This window comes from Phocoena sinus, chromosome 3 (genome assembly GCF_008692025.1).
Source record: "Phocoena sinus isolate mPhoSin1 chromosome 3, mPhoSin1.pri, whole genome shotgun sequence".
Taxonomy (NCBI): domain Eukaryota; kingdom Metazoa; phylum Chordata; class Mammalia; order Artiodactyla; family Phocoenidae; genus Phocoena; species Phocoena sinus.
The window spans coordinates 63,535,414-63,555,112 of NC_045765.1; the positions used below are offsets into that span (position 1 = coordinate 63,535,414).

The 19,699-nt window shown below is 42.7% G+C and overlaps 1 protein-coding gene across 1 annotated transcript; it reads left to right on the top strand.

Annotated features, from left to right (window-relative positions):
• Positions 1 to 4,137: 4,137 nt before the first annotated feature.
• HINT1 (histidine triad nucleotide binding protein 1) lies at positions 4,138 to 10,514 on the top strand. Its single transcript, XM_032628848.1, has 3 exons — positions 4,138 to 4,345; positions 6,790 to 6,894; positions 8,869 to 10,514. The coding sequence occupies exons 1-3, from the start codon at positions 4,235 to 4,237 to the stop codon at positions 9,031 to 9,033; spliced, it is 381 nt and encodes a 126-aa protein (XP_032484739.1). The 5' UTR covers positions 4,138 to 4,234; the 3' UTR covers positions 9,034 to 10,514.
• Positions 10,515 to 19,699: the final 9,185 nt, after the last annotated feature.

A 19,699-nucleotide genomic window follows, 5' to 3' on the forward strand; every position in this document is an offset into this window, starting at 1 on the left:
GCAAATGGAGGTCTGGGATACAAATGCCTATGATTAACCTGAAAGCTCAGTCTTACCCTCTACTCATCCTGCCTACTCAACTCGCCCTACTCCTTGGTTTTGCTGGTCAAGAGGTTGGAAACAGATAGTTTATTAGCAGCATCATGATCATAAACAATCATAAAGCATTTAAGTACATTTAACTTATGACCTTGCAAGCATCAAGAAAAAAATCTCAACCTTGCTCCCATTGGATAATCATTGTTTGTCTTCCCTACCCAACCCCCCAGGTTAACTTTTAGGTAAAACTGACTTTTTATTAGGAATGAAAGATTTAGACCAATGGATATCCAAGACCCTTTTCCTTCTCTGTGATTTATGTCATTTTAAAGAATATTGCAAGTCATCATGAGAATAGCAATAGTTGACTTTTTAAAAATTAAAATGAATTGGATTTGCAAGAGTGTTTAACATAAGCAATTAAACCAAATATTCTAGATACTGTCTTTTATCCAGGAAACAACAAATTAGATGATCTTGTGACATTGTATAGTAGTGCCTTCTGACTGCTAATGAATGATTCAAAGATGCCAATTTTCATTTTCAGTTTAGAATCACAGCCCAATCTCCTAAACATTCATAATTTATTTTTATAATTTCTGGCTAACTAGGGTCCTGTATTCAGTTAACTAAAGCCGCTTATCTGCCAATATTTGAAAGTACAGTTTCCATAGTGCCCAAAAATCAATTCAGTCCTGAAGCTTCTCTTCTCTTAGGTAAATCTGTATGGTTCCTTGAGCTGTTCCATAAAAGAAGCGACTATTCTGGTTGTTCTGGGAATATGTCTTGGTTTGTTGGCATCTCAAAGTGCGGGACCCAGAACTGAACAGGAAATTCCTACATGTTCATCATGTAAGGTCATGGACTATGTGGTAGGCAGACTAATGGCTTCCAAAACATGTCCCTATTTAAATCCTAGGAACTTTTGAATATATTATTACCATTTATGACAAAAGGGGCTTTGCAGATGTGATTAAATTAAGGATTTTAAGATGGGAAGGTTATCCTGGGTTGTCTGATGGGCCCAATGTAAACACAGGATCTTTTTTTTTTTAAGATTTACTTATTAGTTATTTATTTATTTATATTTATTTTTGGCTGTGTCGGGTCTTAGTTGTGGCATCTGGGGTCTTCATTGAGGCATGTGGGATCTTTCGTTACAGCACATGGGCTTCTCTCTAGTTGTGGCGTGCGGTTTTCCTCTTCTCTAGCTGTGGCACACAGGGTCCAGGGCGGGTGGGCTCTGTAGTTGTGGCGCGCAGAATCCAGAACAAGTGGGCTCTGTAGTTTGCGGCATGCAGGCTCTCTAGTTGAGGTGCTTGAGTTCAGTAGTTGTGGCACGCTGGCCTGGCTGCCCCGTGGCATGTGGGATCCTAGTTCCCCAATCAGGGATAGAACCCGCATCCCCTGCATTGGAAGGCATATTCTTTACCACTGGACCACCAGGAAAGTCCCAACACAAGGATCTTTATAAGTGGAAGAAGGAAGCAGAGTCAGAGAGAGGTTTGCAGATGTTCTTCTGTGGTCTTTGAAGATGGAGGAAGGGCCAGAAGCCCAGGGACACAGGTGGCCTCTAGAAGACAGAAAAGGCAAGGGAACAGGTCTCCCCCAGAGCCTTTAGAAGGAATGCAGCCCTGCTGACACCATGATTTTAGCCCAGTGAAACCCAATTTGGACTTCTGATTCCAGAATGTCATCTGCTTGTGGCCCCTTCCATCTTCTAAGTCAACAGTGGAGCATCTTCAATCTTTGATTCTCACCCCTGCTTCCATCATCATATCTCCTTGTCTGAGTCTCACTGTCCTGTATCCCTCTTTCATTTAAAGGGGTCCATGTGATTACACTGGGCCCACCTGGATAATTGAGGAATCTCCCCACCTGAAGACCCTTAACTTAATCATATCTGCACATCCCCTTTACCATGTAAAGTAACATATTCACAGGCTCCAGGGATTAGGACATGGAAATCTTCTGCCTCTCATACCCACTTTGGGTGAAGCTGATCAATAAGGATGAAATGGAAGGAAATGAAGTAGGAGAAGCAGCCATGGGCCCGATTGCTTAATAGCTTATAAGCCAAGTTTAGGATTTTATATTTAATTCTATGATGAAATGCCTTACCATCAGGAGAGTGACATCATGATTTATATTTTATAAAAATCATCTTGGCTACTGTATAGCAAATGGATTAGAGTAGAAGCAGATAGGCAAACTAGGAGGCTTTTGAAGTACTCCAGGCAAGATATGATAGAGGCTTGGATTAGGGTGGTGGAGTAGAGGAGGTGAGAAGTGATTAGATTCATATGTGTTGAAAATCCACAAAGAAGAGTTGATGATTGCAAGGCTTTTCGCTTGCACAATTTGGTGAATGGTATCATAGATTTAAAATGCTGCAGGAAGAGGTTTTTAGATTGTTTGTTGTGAGGGAGTAAAATTAAATTTGAAGTGCCTGGTAGACATCCTACTGAAGGTGGTGAGTAGGCAGAAATATGTAGCATACACCAATCTGGAATTAAGAAGTTGGGAGATAAATACTGGAGTCATTACTCTGTAGATAGCAAAGCCTCTTAGTGAAAGATGACCATATTATTTACTACCCAACCCAGTTTATATTCATTTTTTAATTTTGACAATTTCAGTCTTACAGAAAAGTTGCAAGAATGATTGAATTTGCAAATACTTTTCACTCAGTTTCCCCTACTGTTAACATTTTACTACAGTTGCTTTATCCTTTTCTTTTTTGGGGATCTCTTTACTGTTTGAAAGTGAGTTGCAGACACAATACTGCTATACTCCTAAACACTTCAGTAGGTTTTTCCCCTACAAAAAAGACATTCTCTTACATCAGTGGTTCTCAAAGTGTAGTTCCCAGGTTAGCAGCAACTGCATCACCTGGAAACTGTTAGAAACCTAAATTATAGAGCCCCACCCCAGATCAACAGATTTTGATAATTTTGCTATATGTATGTGGGGAAATTAACAAGACTTTCAAAACTATTTCCTAATTTGTATGCATTATTTAGATTTCACCAATTGTCTCAGGAATGTCTTTAATACCAAAAGTACCAAATGGGACACTTTTGTGATTAAAGGGGACCACTATCAATAATTTTGCCAAGGCAAAGTGCTAAAGGTATAATTTTTCATAATAAGGACACCTGGAGATTAAGTGTTAGAGAAGAGGGCAAAGAATGGCATGCATTGAAAGACCTGGAACAGAAGGCTCACTATGAAGGAGAAATAGCATCCAGAAAGGTAGGAGAGTGAAGGCTTTTGCTGAAAAGAGGGCATGGTCAACAGTGGCAAATGTTGCCAAGGGGTCAAGTATAATTGGAATTGCCTATAGGATTTTGTAAGTGGAGATCCTTAGTGACCTTGACGAGAGGCAAATGGTTTCAAAAAAGAAAGGTAAAGTGTACACAATATATAGAAAACTCTTTTAAAAAGAAGCAAAGACATGGAGGGGTATGTGGGGTTAGGAAAGGTGTTGTTCTTTTAAGGTGGGGCATCTTACATTATGCTGATTAATGCTGGGAATAATTCTTTGCAGAACAGTCTAGGGAGGTTTACAAACTACTGATGCCTGGGTCTCTCACTCCCAGAGAGTCTGATTTAACTGACCTGAGGTGTGGCCAAGTTCCCGGGTACTTTTTACATGCTCCCCAAGTGATTTTAACGTGCACTCAAGATTGCGAACCACTGCTAGAGGGAGGGAAAAAAACGGATGCAGGAGGGCTTACTTGCTGGAGCTAAGACCTATGTAGCTGACAAATGAAGTTATCATGGTGTCTCTGCCAGCAAAAACGGCCAGTACTACATAGGTTATCAAATCTTTTCAGTTACAGTATCCGATTTTTCCTACAAGCATCCATAAGTTAAGCAAAGGGCTCACTGCAGTAACACCGCTCCCCGAGAGACTAGAAAGGAAGAAAAACGACCTTGGTGCGGAACCCTCGGGCCTCCAATCAGGAACCGCCCTCCAGCTTAGTCGCGCCCAACGATTCCCCTAGAGCTGCCGCGCGCTCCCGCAGCAGCCCAGCGCACGTCGCCAGTGCGCACGCGCACGAGCTGCCGGGGCAAGAGAGCAGCGGTCCCCTAGCGGGCTTGGCCGCCAGCTCCCGCCCTCTGCCAGCTCCCACGGCTCCTCCCTCCTCCCGACCTTCTCCCCGGCCAGCCGCGCGGGAGGGAGGCCGAGATGGCAGATGAGATCGCTAAGGCTCAGGCCGCTCGGCCTGGTGGCGACACGATCTTCGGGAAGATCATTCGCAAGGAAATCCCAGCCAAAATCATTTATGAGGATGACCAGGTAGGCACCGGGCGCCGCCTCGCTCGTGGGCTGAGGCGGGGCAGCCGCCTGTGGACACGCGGGTTTCCCGTAGTGGGAAGGGAAGGGAAGAGTCGGGGTGGGGGTGCGCCGCGGAGAAGGGAAGGCAGCGGGCCGCCTCGCGCGGCCTCTGCCTCGGGCCCACAGCCAGCGGGCTGGGCCGCGGCCGCTCCGAGGCGGCCGGCCGGCGCGTGCCTGCGCTCCGGTTACGCGTTATCAGCCCGGAGCGCTGGCCAGGCCGCCGGGCGCCCGCGGGCCCGCGCTGCGGGGTCTGGGTGCTTGTTGTGGGCGCGCCGGGTCCTCGGCATGAGCGCTCGCCTGCTCCCCGACTGCCTCGGACCTCTCCTGTGTCAGGAATCTGACAATCTCGCCCGCGCTCTGCCTGACAGGCAGAAACCCGATCGCACCCTGACTCGGGCCCAATCTCCGCGATCTCCCGCGCGCAGCCGGCCTGCCCGGGAGCTCCCGGGCGCCTCTCCCCGCCGCCTTGCGCTAGAGGGCCGGGGGCGAATGGCCTGGGGGCGGCACAGACGCGCTGGGCCTGGGCGAGGGCCGCTAGCCAACGCCACCCGGACCCACCCCCGCCGCCCATTCTCGGGCCTAGGACTCCTGAGATGAGAGTGGGCCTGCATCTGGGATTTGCTTTCCTTTGGCCCCTCCCGGGAAGAATGGTTCCTTTTATATTTTCAGGAAGCAATTTTATGCCAAGGGATTAAGAATGTCGTTTTTGTTGACTTCACTCTAGATGAAACTGTTTTAGAAAGGCCGAGTTCATTTGACTTCGAGACATCTTGTATAAAATATTTAGTGGGAGGTTATATTTATGGATCTCACATAAAGCTGGACAGGTTGGCTGATTTAGATACAAGGTTTGTGCACTATAATAAATTAGCTTTATGAAATATGGAATATAAGGAAAGATTTTATGCTACCAGTAGCGTTCTTAGATTCAGAACACCTCCCTCGAGGTGAATTTATTTAAATATCTTTATTTGTCCGTTAGGGGAGTTCTTTTGTTGTAAGTAATGTGTATTTCTTTAAAAATATTTTAAGTTTCTTTTAATAAATGATCGTTGAAATACTGACTTTTGAGCCATCAAAGTTCCAAGGTGTAACAGCATGAAGCAATCTAAATGATACAGCATTTTTGTACAGAGTACCAAGTAGAATAACTCCTGAGGCAGTTAAGCTGGGATAGGTTCTATTAAACAGCTTCCACCTTCAGTAGAGAATAAGAGATTCAAAACCATTCAAGTGGTATGTAATTTGTCTAAATGTTACTTATGCTCTTCATTTCTACCAAAGAGAATAGATATATTTATTAAGTAATTGAGTAAAGTTGGAAGAAATCAGTGTTGGTCAAATATCAGCAAATTTCTCATTACAAAAGTGATCACCACCATAAAGGAAAAAACCAAATTGCACAACCAGGACTCCTGACCTAGGGAAGGTGGGGACGTGAATCAAAAGATTTCCTTTAAGTGGCGCTGGGAAAGTTGGATAGCTGCAAATAAATCAATTAAGTTAGAACACACCCTCACACCATGCACAAAAATAAACTCAAAATGGCTTAAATGGCTTATGTTTAAAGACTTAAACATAAGACATGACACCATAAAACTCATAGAAGAGAACACAGGCAAAACATTCTCTGACATAAATTGTACCAATGTTTTCTTAGGTCAGTCTCCCAAGGCAATAGAAATAAAAGCAAAAATAAACAAATGGGACCTAATCAAACTTACAGGCTTCAGGCTTTTGCACAGCAAAGGAAACCATAAAAAAAGAAAACCGAAAAGACAACCTACGGAATAGGAGAAAATATTTGCAAATGATAGACCCACAGGGCTTAATTTCCAAAATATACAAACAGCTCATACAACTCAACAACAAACAACCCAATGGAAAAATGGGCAGAAGAGACATTTCTCCAAAGAAGACATACAGATGGCCACAGGCACATGAAAAGATGCTCAACATCACTAATTATTAGAGAAATGCAAATCGAAACTACAATGAGGTACCACCTCACAACAGTCAGAATGGCCATCATCAAAAAGTCTACAAAAAAATGCTGGAGAGGGTGTGGAGAAAAGGGAACCTCCAACACTGTTGGTGGGAATGTAAATTGGTGCAGCCACTATGGAGAACAGTATGAACGTTCCTCAGAAAACTAAAAATAGAGTTACCATATGATCCAGCAATCTCACTCCTGGGCATATACCCGGACAAAACTATAATTCAAAAAGATACCATTAGACTGTAAGTTCCATGAAAAGGACCAGAGGACCACATGTGTTGTGTCCAATTCTGATTTCCTAGCATTTATTACAGTGTTTCCCATGGGGTTAGTGTGAAAGAATGATAAGTTTAGGCTGTAAGATTATATACGAAAACCTTGATTTCCCCTCCCTCCCTTATTCCAGTGTCTTGCTTTCCATGACGTTTCCCCTCAAGCACCAACACATTTTCTGGTGATACCCAAGAAACATATATCCCAGATTTCTGCAGCAGAAGATGACGATGAAAGTGTAAGTACATTTACTAACATGATTAATTTTCTTGCTTTTTAAATTGGGAGACTAAATTTTGACTTTAAAGTGATATCACATTTTCATTTTCCTGAGGGCATTACTGAGGAAAATCAGAAAATCATCAGGGGTTCAATGCAATGTATAAGTAATTTGATTTTTTAATGAGATATAATTGGCATATAACATATTAGATTTAAGTATATAACAAAATGATTTGATATATGTATGTACTACAAAATGATCACAGTGGGACTTCCCTGGTGGTCCAGTGGGTAAGACTCTGCGCTCCCAATGCAGGGGGCCTGGGTTCAATCCCCAGTCAGGGAAGTAGATCCCACATGCCTCAACGAAGATCCCGAGTGCTGCAACCAAGACCTGGCGTAGCCAAATAAATAAATTTTTTATTTTCAAAAAGAAAATGATCACAGTAAGCCTTGTTTACATCTATCACCACAAATTCTTCTTTTTTCTTTTTTTTTTTTTGGATTTTAATTCCTTTATTCAAATGATCTCTGGGCTTAAGTTCACAAAACAAATTTCATCTTTAGACTTTCATTTCTCCCTGAGAATTTGATAAAGAGAAAAGATGTATATTCACATTAGATGTAGTTCCATATTTTTAGAGTTTTTATTAAGAGAACCTTACTATTTTCATTCAGTCTTATGCAGAACCTCTGATATACTATGTTGAGCAATGTAATTGGACATAGTTTGGCATGGAAAATAGGAAATTAATTTTCAGCCTTTGAAATGGAGTATCTTTAGTGTTGACTGATTAGTGTATTTTCTTACCCATTTCCTAGCCTTCTGTGGTCAAAACTACACTCCAACCAACAATCCCAGAATGATGCCCAAAAGAAGTCATCACCACAAATTTTTAAACAAAAAAGGTTTCTAAGCAAGGATTAAGTTGGTGAGACTAATTTTTCCTTAAGTAAGAAATAGTGTTATCGTACAGGAGAGGGTTCATTGGCTTTTCTGTTAATGCCGTTAAAGAAAAATAATTATTTGATTTTGCTAGGAGCTACTGGCCTCAATTAAAATTTTTCCTGGTGCTCTTTGTAGTAGATTATATAATTGTTCATAAATACTATTTTATTTAGGGGTACATTATATTTCTGAGCTCACTGATGTTGGGCCTGGTCGTATGACTTAACTTGGCCAATGAGTACAAACAGAAGTGATACATGTCTTTTGAATAGAAACTTTAAGAGCTAGCACCCGGTTTGCCATGTTCTCTCTTGCCTCTGCCACTGTTATCATACAGAGACTGTTCCATCAGCATGGGTTTCAAAGTGAAAGAGATGTAGAATATAGAGCCTGGTCAACTTGTGATGAAGATGTAGTAAACACAAGAAATGTATGTTCGTTGTAAACCAGATTTGGAGGTGGTTTGTTACCACAGCATAACCAATTCTATCCCAACTGATACACTCCCCCGTAACAAGCAAGCAAGGTATCGTGCCTTATTAAGAAAACTTAAATACCACTTGGAATATGATTTAAAAAAATTTTTTTTTTTCGCGGTATGCAGGCCTCTCACTGTTGTGGCCTCTCCCGTTGCGGAGCACAGGCTCCAGACGGCCATGGCTTACGGGCCCAGCCGCTCTGTGGCATGTGGGATCTTCCCGGACCGGGGCACGAACCCGTTTCCCCCGCATCGGCAGGCAGACTCTCAACAACTGCACCACAGGGAAGCCCTAAAAATTGTTTTAATTGAGCAGATTTTTGTCTCTAATATGTTTATTGAAATTAGTAATTACCTAATACTAATTTCAATACCTAATCTTACTGGGTTTTTAATTGTAGATTATATTATTTTAGGATTAAAAGTGTTTCCAAATATTTGCCCAAAGTCTGTTTCAGTTTGGCAGTCTTTTAATTTAATATTTCAACTTGGTAGTTTGTTACATGATGACAAAAAGTTGTAAATTACCATTGCTTAAGAAACTTTTTTTTTTTTTTTTCCAGCTTCTTGGACATTTAATGATTGTTGGCAAGAAATGTGCTGCTGATCTGGGCCTGAAGAAGGGTTATCGAATGGTGGTGAATGAAGGTTCAGATGGGGGACAGTCTGTCTATCATGTTCATCTCCATGTTCTTGGAGGTCGGCAGATGAATTGGCCTCCTGGTTAAGTGTATTGTAGGGATCATTTTCCCTTCTCTATGCAGTGATCAGGTCTGCAAGTTCCAATATGCAAAACAATACTTTTTTTTGCGTGTGTATGGAGAGATTGCAGAAATAATTTTAAAAACCCGTACATAATAAAAGACATTGTTGCATGGTCTGAATTCTGTATTTGACTTATTTTAAAAACATATTTGTTGGAATGTTTGAAGGTGGAGTTCATAATTTGGGAGGTTTTTGTTTTTTCTCCCCACGGAGGACTCAGCATATGTACATGGCTATAATGGTGTGACTGATCTTTGAAGACAAATGTAAAAATTTCATAAAATTAGCTTTAGCTTTGAAATATCCTTTTAGGGTAAAATATTAGTCCAGGAGAAGATTTTCTAATCCAATTCTCTTATTTTCTAAGAACAAAGGAGTATGTGATGTGATTGATCCAGAAAATGACAGTTGTGGGTCTAGCAAAAATGCTTTTTGTCCAGCTCACGTGTTTCTCCTGGACTGCTGGGCTAGTGTGGAAGGGATGAAAGTCGATTTGTCACAGAATCTTTGATGACCATGTGAAGCCATACTATGATGTTTCCTTGTTACCTAATGCTATTTATTATAAAGACTTGAAAATATATTATTTAGAATTAACTCTCCAAATTGAAAACTCATTGTTGTGAATGTGTATGTGCACACTAGCAAAAATTTTTAAGTTATGCATGACTCTGGCTGTGTAGAGTTGGGGGGAAATCTCAGGGTTTGAGTTCTTATGTAGGCTGACAACAAAACTTTGTTTTTTGGTCTTGCCATGCACCCTAGCCTTTCTAAGTTTGTGCAGGGCAAACAGGTTTGCTTCTTTGCTTTCCTTCATGTAGGCACTTTCCAGCTTCTAAAATTTATTTAATACTTCTTGCCTGCTTTGTCTCTTCTCTCATTCTCTTTGTGTTTATGGGTTCCTTCCATTTTTAATCCCTAAGGCCATTTTAGTAGATTTTGACACATTTTATTGCAAATTGTTTTTCTTCTAAATTTTTAATTTTATTAGTGACTTAAAAAATTTAGGGGGGGTGGATTAGGGAAATTGGCTGTATTTGTCTTACAAGTGAGTTTTTTCCAACTGTCATTTTTTTACTTTGTTTATGGTGTTTAAAATATTTATATAGTTAATGTATCCATTTTTAATTTAGTTCATATTTTTATATAGTTAATGTACCAATTTTTAATTTAGTTCATATTTTTAAGAACCTTTCCCACCCTAGGAGGATTTATAAAAGAAATTATTCCCCTAATACTTTATGGCTTTACGTATTTTTATGACTTTTTTATGATGGAAGTTCTGGGGCGGGGGATGAGTTTTGGAGGGATTTGTGCCACTGTAAAAAATGTAATAATGAGAGAAGCATTTGTACTATATATAAGAGGGTTGAGTCTAGTTTCCTTAGGCATATTAACTTTTGATTTCGTCAAACTAGTGCTAATAAATCAGGTAGATAACCGCTAAGTTGTCTTGCTGATTGTGTCCGACCTTTCTGCCTAAAATCGTTCTGAGACTCAATTTTCAGTGTGTGCGGGAGGGGGGTGGGGTGGGGGGGTGAGTATCCCACACAGCATCTGCTAATTCTCCAGATACCAGCTGGGCGTCCTACAGTTGAATTCAATTCTGACACTACCCAGAGATAACATCAGATTCCACAGGTTAAGGGTTCAGTCCTACACAACTGCCATCCCCCTATCCCTCCAACTTCAGATGCCATTCACAAGCTCGGGTTGTTACCTGTACTTCTGACCAGCTGGCTGTAAATCACACATTCTCAAGACTCTTCCTTGACTTCAATTAATTTGCTAGAGTGGCTCACAGGGCTCAAACATTTTACTTACTAGATCAGTGGTTTAATAGAAAAGGATATAATTCAGAAGCAGCCAGATAAGAGATACATAGCACAAAGTATGGGGAAGGGCCAGGAGCTTCCATGCTTTCTTTCAGTGCACCACTCTCCCCAAATCACGTATTCACCAACGTGGAATCTCTGAAAAATGTTCTTTTGGGTTTTATGGAGGTTTCACTGCATAGGCACGATTGATTAAATCATTGGCCATTGGAAATGAATTCAACTTCCAGCCCTTTTCCCCCTCCCTGAGGTTGCTGGGTGGGGCTGAAAGTTCCAATCAAGGGGTTGATTCCCTTAGGTTACCTAAGGGTGGTCCAAAAGTCACCTCATTAACATAACAAAAGATACATTTATCCCTCTTATCACTTAGGATAATTACAAGGGTTTTAGGAGCTCTGTGCCAGAAAGGGAGATGAAGACCAAATATATATTTCTTACCATAAATCACAGTATCAAACTGCCTGAAACAGACTTGTGTCAGATATTCACCAAACCTCAGGTGGTAGCCAATTTACAAGATAGCCCACAGACATCCTCTCCTAGCATCCACACCCTTGTGTAGTGGGTCACAAAGGGCTTGTGGCTTATATACCTTGTTCTCTTGGATTGCTCACTTTGGGGGAAGCCAGCTTCTATGGCCAAGGACACGCAGGCAGCCCAGTGGGAAAGCCTATGTTGGGAGGAACTGAGGCCTCCTGCCAGCAGCCAGAGTTAACATGTCAGCTATGAATAAACCACCCTGGAAGTAGATCCTCCAGCTCCAGTCAAGCCTTCAGATGACCGCAACCTCATGAGAGGCTCCAAGGCAGAACCACCTGACTAATCTCCCAAATCCCTACCCCACAGAAATTAAGAGATAACAAAGGATTGTTTTAAGCCACTAAGTTTGGGGATAATTTGTTACATAGCAATAGATAACAAACATCCTCTTTTCCTTAGCATATAGCTAAGTTACATTTCCCTGCATCCCTTCAGCTATGTGGGGGCATGTGCCTATAGTCTGGTCAGTGAGATGTATGAGGAACTGATGTATGCCATTTCAAGCCCCAGAAAAATCTCCCATGCTATTTATCTCCCATGCTTTCTCTTTTCCTTTGTCTTGGCAAAATGCAGAAAGGATCCAGCAGAGGACAATGAGCTGTTTGATGGAAGGAGCTTGAATCCCTGAATGAATGGGGCAGAGTCCTCATTATTCCTGACCCACATCAGAATTTGTTAAGCTGAAACAGGAGGGGAGGGGGCAGGGCACAACTTTTAAAAGAATGACATAGCCCGAGGACACAATATAAACTGATTAGAACCAACAGGTCCAAGAAGGCGGACAAGTTCACTAGACCTTAAGCCTCAGGATACGCTCATTGTAACACATCAGCAAGCTAAATGACACACTCACAGGTGCCATGACAGTTCCAAGGCTGACCATAAAGGTCAAAAAGTAGGTGCTGGCCTAATTTTTGGAATCCCCACCCCTTCTCCAAAATAGCTGGAATATTCCTCCCACTCATTAGCCTATGAAATTACCCACCCCTATAAAAACTGACAACCCCATACCCTGAGGGCCACTCTTGCCTTCTGAGATGGCCCACGCTCTGTCTGTGGAGTGTGTTTCTAAGTAAATCCACTTCTTACCTATCACTTTGTCTCTCACTGAATTCTTTCTGTGACAAGACAACAAGAATCCAAGCTTCGGGCTTCCCTGGTGGCACAGTGGATAAGAATCTGCCTGCCAATGCACGGGAAACAGGTTCAATTTCTGGTCCAGGAAGATCCCACATGCTGCGGAGCAACTAAGCCCATGCGCCATAATGACTGAGTCTGTACTCTAGAGCCCACGAGCCACAACTACTGAAGCCCACGTGCCTAGAGCCCGTGCTCCTCAACATGAGAAGCCACCGCAATGAGAAGCCCACGCACCACAACGAAGAGTAGCCCCTGCTCGCCGCAACTAGAGAAAGCCCGTGCGCAGCAATGAAGACCCAACACAGCCCAAAATAAATAAATTTTAAAAAAAGAACCCAAGCTTCATTAAGTCCTGAGACCAGGTGTGTGATCTCAGTTCAAAAACCCTGGGTTTGAGTCCCAATCCGGTTTTTGCCTGGGTTTGAGTCCCGGCCCATGGGCTCAAGTCTCAATCTGGGTTTTTGCTGGGTTCAAGTCCCAATCTGAGTTACACGGTTTCAAATCCACTGAGATTTCAGGGATTAGGTAACAGCAGCTAGGAATATTTACCATAATTAATACAAGGTCCATTCAGGAGTGGTGGAACTTACTTGTCTGCATAAGGTGGCTTGGGCTTTTAACAATCATAGCAGCCTATTTGATTGTTCTGCCCTTTGAATTACCTAGGAGGGTGAGACTGACAGGGTAAGCAGGGTTAGAACTTGGAGTTAACAGTTGGGCTCATAAGCAGAGTGTAAGCCAGTTTCTGTAGCACAGCTTGATTGAACTGAACTGAGAGGGAGGCTAAATGGGAAATGACTCCTACCTTTAACATTAAATGTTGTAAGTTTAGACCAAAAGTGATAGATTCAGACCATTGAAGGGTTTTAATTTATCACTGAGATAATTTGCTTGAGTAAGCTACTAAGAAAAAGTGGCCTTTATCCTTCATTTTTAAAAATGTTATTTTTCTCAATCAATGTGATACACCGCATTAACAAATTAAGGAATGAAAACCATATGATCATTTCAATAGATGCAGAAAAAGCTTTTGACAAAATTCAACACCCATTTATGATAAAAACTCTCCAGAAAATGGGCATAGAGGGAACCTACCTTAACATAATAAAGGCCATATATGACAAACCCACAGAAAGCATCATACTCAATAGTGAAAAACTGAAAGCACTTCCACTAAGATCAGGAACAAGACAAGGATGTTCACTCTCGCCACTCTTATTCAACAGAGTTTTGGAAGTCCTAGCCACAGCAATCAGAGAAGAAAAAGAAATAAAAGGAATACAAATTGGAAAAGAAGAAGTAAAACTGTCACTATTTGCCAATGACATGATACTATACATAGAAAATCCTAAAAATGCTACCAGAAAACTACTAGAGCTAATCAATGCATTTGGTAAAGTTGCAGGATACAAAATTAATGCACAGAAATCTCTGGCATTCCTATACACCAACAACAAAAAATCAGAAAGAGAACTTAAGGAAACACTCCCATTGACTACTGCAACAAAAAGAATAAAATACCCAGGAATAAACCTGCCTAAGGAGGAGAAAGACTGTACTCAGAAAACTATAAAACACTGATGAAAGAAATCAAAGATGACATAAACAGATGGAGAAATATACTATGTTCTTGGATTGGTAGAATCAATATTGTGAAAATGACTATACAAACCAAAGCAATCTACAGATTCAATGCAATCCCTATCAAACTACCCATGGCATTCTTCACAGAATTAGAACAAAAAATCTTACAATTCATATGGAAACACAAAAGACCCCAAATAGCCAAAGCAATCTTGAGAAAGAAAAACAGAGTTGGAGGAATCAGGCTCCCTGACTTCAAACTATACCATAAAGCTACACTAATCAAGACACTATGGTACTGGCACAAAAGCAGAAATATAGAGCAATGGTACAGGATAGAATGCCCAGAGATAAACCCATGCACATATGGGCACCTAATTTATGACATAGGAGGCAAGAAAATACAATGGAGAAAAGACAGCCTCTTCAATAAGTGCTGCTGGGAAAACTGGACAGCTACATGTAAAAGAATGAAATTAGAACACTCCCTAACACCATGCACAAAAATAAACTCCAAATGGATTAAGGACTTAAATGTATGACCAGACACTATAAAACTTTCAGAGGAAAACTAGGAAAAACACTCTTTGACATAAATCACAGCAAGATCTTTATTGACCCACCTCCTAGAGTAAAAGAAATAAAAACAAAAATAAACAAATGGGACTTAATTAAACTTAAAAGCTTTTGCACAGCAAAGGAAACCCTAAACAAGACAAAAAAGACAACCCTCAGAATGGGAGAAAATATTTGCAAATGAAACAACAGACAAAGGATTAATCTCCCAAATATACAAACAGCTCGTGTAGCTCAATATCAGAAAAACAAATAATCCAGTTAAAAAATGGGTGGAAAACCTAAATAGACATTTCACCAAGGAAGACATGAAGATGGCCAAGAGGCACATGAAAAGATGCTCAACATCACTAATTATTAGAGAAATGCAAATCAAAACTACAATGAGGGGCTTCCCTGGTGGCGCAGTGGTTGAGAGTCCACCTGCCGATGCAGGGGACACGGGTTCGTGCCCCGGTCCAGGAAGATCCCACATGCCGCGGAGCAGCTGGGCCCGTGAGCCATGGCCGCTGAGCCTGCGCATCCGGAGCCTGTGCTCCACAACAGGAGAGGCCACAACAGTGAGAGGCCTGTGTACCACAAAAAAAAAAAAGAAAAATCTACAAACAATAAATGCTAGAGAGGGTGTGGAGAAAAGGGAACCCTCCTACACTGTTGGTGGGAATGTAAATTGATACCGTCACTATGGAGAACAGTATGGAGGTTCCTTAAAAAACTAAAAATAGAACTACCATATGACCCAGCAATCGCACTACTGGGCGTATACCCTGAGAAAGCCATAATTCAAAAAGAGTCATGTACCACAATGTTCATTGCAGCACTATTCACAACAGCCAGGACATGGAAGTAACCTAAGTGTCCATCAACAGAGGAGTGGATAAAGAAGATGTGGTACATATATAAAATGGAATATTACTTGGCCATAAATAAAAGAACAAAATAATGCCATTTGCAGCAACATGGATGGACCTAGGGATTGTCATACTGAGTGAAGTAAGTCATGGATGGATCTAGAGATTGTCATACTGAGTGAAATAAGTCAGACAGAGAAAGACAAATATCATATGACATTGCTTATATGTGGAATATAAAAAAAGGCTACAAATGAACTTATCTATAAAACAAAAATAGAGTTACAGATGTAAAAAATAAACTTATGGTTACTGGGGGGTAAGGAGGGGGAGGGATAAATTGGAAGATTGGGATTGACACATACACACTACTATATATAGAATAGATAACTAATAAGGACCTACTGTATAGCACGGGGAACTCTACCCAATACTCTGTAATGGCCTATATGGGAAAAGAAGCTAAAAAAGAGGGGATATATGTATATGTATAACTGATTCACTTTGCTGAAAGTAACACATTGTAAATCAATTATACTCCAATAAAAATTAAAAGAAAATAGTAGTGGGTGCAATTTTAATTCCAGGTAAAGCTCCTTTTTTTAAAAAAATTATTTTATTTATTTTTTTATACAGCAGGTTCTTATTAGTCATCAATATTATCCCCATCAGTGTATACATGTCAAAGCTCCTTTCTTGGGCTTCCCTGGTGGCGCAGTGGTTGAGAGTCCGCCTGCCGATGCAGGGGATGTGGGTTTGTGCCCCGGTCCGGGAGGATCCCGCGTGCTGCGGAGCTGCTGGGCCCATGTGCCATGGCTGCTGAGCCTGTGCATCCAGAGCCTGTGCTCCGCAACGGGAGAGACCACAACAGTGAGAGGCCGTGTACCGCAAAAAAAAAAAAAAAAAAAAAGCGCCTTTCTTATTGCACTCATTTCTAGTGTCCTATTACACTGACAACATATCTTTTCTACTCATATTATGACTTACAAAATAATAAGTGACTAAAATTTTATAATTATGGCATCAATTCTAGTTAAAAAGAACAAAAAGTGGGGAGAGTGGCCCAGATGGCAGAGTAGGAAGACCCTGAGCTCACCTCCTCCCACAGGCACACCAAAATGATAGCTATTTACAGAGCAATTATTGATGAGAAAGACCTGGAGACTAGCAGAAAAGATCTTCTGCAACTAAAGATATAAAGAAAGAACCACAGTGAAATGGGTAGGAGGGGCAGAAATGCTGTATAGTCAAAACTCATACTCTTGGGTGGGCGACCCACAAATGGGAGCATAATTACAATTGCAGAGGTTCTCCCCAAGGAGTGAGAGGTCCACCCCACATTGGGCTCCCCAGCTTCGGGCCTGGGGGTCTTTCACCAGGAAGATAAGCCCCCAGAACGTTTGGCTTTGAAAGCCAGTGGTGCTTACTTTTGGAAGAGCCAAAGGGCTGTAGGAAATAGAGAGTCCACTCTTTAAGGGTACACACAAAATCTCACACGCTCCAAGATTCAGAGCAGAAGCAGTAATTTGAAAGGTGCCTGGGTCAGACACACCTGCTGATCTTGGAGAGCCTCCCAGAGAGACAGGAAGCAACTGGAGCTCACTATGGGGACACACACACTGGTAGCAGCCATTATGGGGAATGTGTTCTACCACGAGGACACTGGTGCTGACAAGTGCCATTTTTTTTATTTTTGCAGTACGCGGGCCTCTCACTGTTGTGGCCTCTCCTGTTGCGGAGCACAGGCTCCGGACACGCAGCCTCAGCGGCCACGGCTCACGGGCCTAGCCGCTGCGTGGCATGTGGGATCTTCCCGGACCGGGGTACGAACCCACGTCCCCTGCATCGGCAGGCACTCTCAACCACTGCACCAGCAAGGAAGCCCACAAGTGCCATTTTTGAGTCCTCCTAGCGTATTAGTGCTGGGACCCAGCCCTGATCCTCAGCATGTTGGCACAAGTACTGGGATGCCTGAGGCCAAGCAGTTAGCCAGGCAGGGGCACAGCCTCACCCACTAGCAGATTGGCTGCCTTAGGAACCCCTAAGCCCCCAGCTTCCCTGGTACCTGACCCTGCCCACCAGAGGGCCCAGGATCTGGTCCCACCCATCAGTGCACCAGAACTAGCCTCGGAGCCCCAAGGCCCAACAGCTAGTTGTTGAGACCTGGCTTTGCTCAGCAGTGGGCATAACACCAACTCTGGTACACCCAGGGCCTTGCAGCCAGAGACCTTAGGACCCAACTCTACACACCAGTGGGCAGGCAATAGCTCCAGGACAGCCTGGGCCCAGACTCCACCTGCTAGAGGGTTGGCACCAACCCTGGGACCCCCCAGGACCCTGCAGCCAGAGACCCCAGAACCTAGCCCTGGCCACTAACAGGCTATCAGCCCCAGGACCACTAAAGTACGACAATTTGCCATGTTAGAACCCAGCCTACCCACCAACAGGCCAGCACCAGCTTCATGACCCCCAAGGCCCTATAGCCAGAGGCCTCAGGACCCAGCCCTACCCACCAGTGGGTAGACATGAGCCCCAGGACAACTGCAGTCCTGCATCTTGCTGTGTCAGGACACAGCCTACCTACAAGCACCCAGCACCAGCCCTGAGACCCTTGGGCCCTGGCCTTATCCACCAGCAGGACAACTCTGGGAAACCCTCGGCCCCTGAACCAGCTGCTCAGGATCTGGCCCCACAGACCAGTGGCTGACACCAGCTCTGGTCCCCCAGGGCTCTGCAGCCAGAAACCCTGGGAACTGGCTCCACCCACCAGTGGGCCAGCAGCAGCCTTGGGACCCCAAGGGCCCTGGCCCTGCCCTCCAGCAGGTTTACACCACCAGCTCTGAGACACCTTGGACCCCTCAGCCAGCCACCCTTGAGATTGAGCCCCATTCATCAGTGGGCCAGCGCCAGCTTTGGGACACCCAGGACCCTGCAGCCAGCCATGTCAGGAACCTGTCCTGCCTACCAGCAGGTGGACACTAGATCCAGGATCCCCAGCTGCACAGCCACCCACTTTAATGTGACGAAAGAAAAAACCTCCAATCAGGAATACTCTACCCAGCAAGGCTTTCATTCAGATTTGATGGAGAGATCAAAAGTTTTACAGACAAGCAAAAACTAAAAGAGTTCAGCACCACCCAGCCAGCTTTACAAGAAATGTTAAAGGGAACTCTCTAAGCAAAAAAAACAGGTCACAACTAGAACATGAAAATTACAGAGGAAAAATCTCATCGATAAAAGCAAATATACAATAAAGATAGTAAATCAACCATGTATAAAGCTAGTAGGAAGGTCAAAAGACAGAAGTAGTAAAATCATCTATATTCTCAATAAGTAGTCAAGGGGTACACAAAATAAAAAGATGCAAAATAGGATGTCAAAAACAGTAAAGGTGGGGAGAGTAAAAATGCAGGGTTGTTAAAAGGTGTTCAGACTTAAGAGATCAGCAACTTAAAATAATTATACACTCACATATATTTCTATATATAAACCTTATGGTAAGTACAAACTAAAAATCTATATAGATACACAAAAAAGAAAGGATTCCAAACATAACACTATAAATAGTCATCAAATCACAAGGGAAGAGAACAAAAGAAGAAAGGAGCAAAAAAGAAGTATAAAAATGATACAAAAACAAGGCCCATATATAAGCTCCTTACAAGAGACTCATTTCAGATCTAAAGACATACACAGACTGGAAGTGAGAGATTGCGAAAAGGCTTTCCAGGTAAATGGAAATGAAAAGAAAGCTGGGGTAGTGATATTTGTATCAGACAAAATAGACTTAAAGTCTATTTTAAAGAGACTGTGACAAGAGACAAAGAAGGATACCACATAATGATCAAGTGTCAGTCCAAGAAGAAGATATAATAATTGTAGGCAGAACTGGAGCTCTGGGCAGCACCAACAGTGACATAGGAGACAGCGAGGCTGCGATGGCAGAAGCCAACCAGTGATTGCAGCAAGAGTGGCAGGGACAGAGCAGACCACAAGGAAGGTGCACAGGCAGCCAGACTGGGCCAGGCCATGGGGAGAGTGGCCACTGGGAAGCAGGCAGGAGGCTGGGTGGGCAGTGGGCAGCTGCCTAGCCGTGAAGCAAC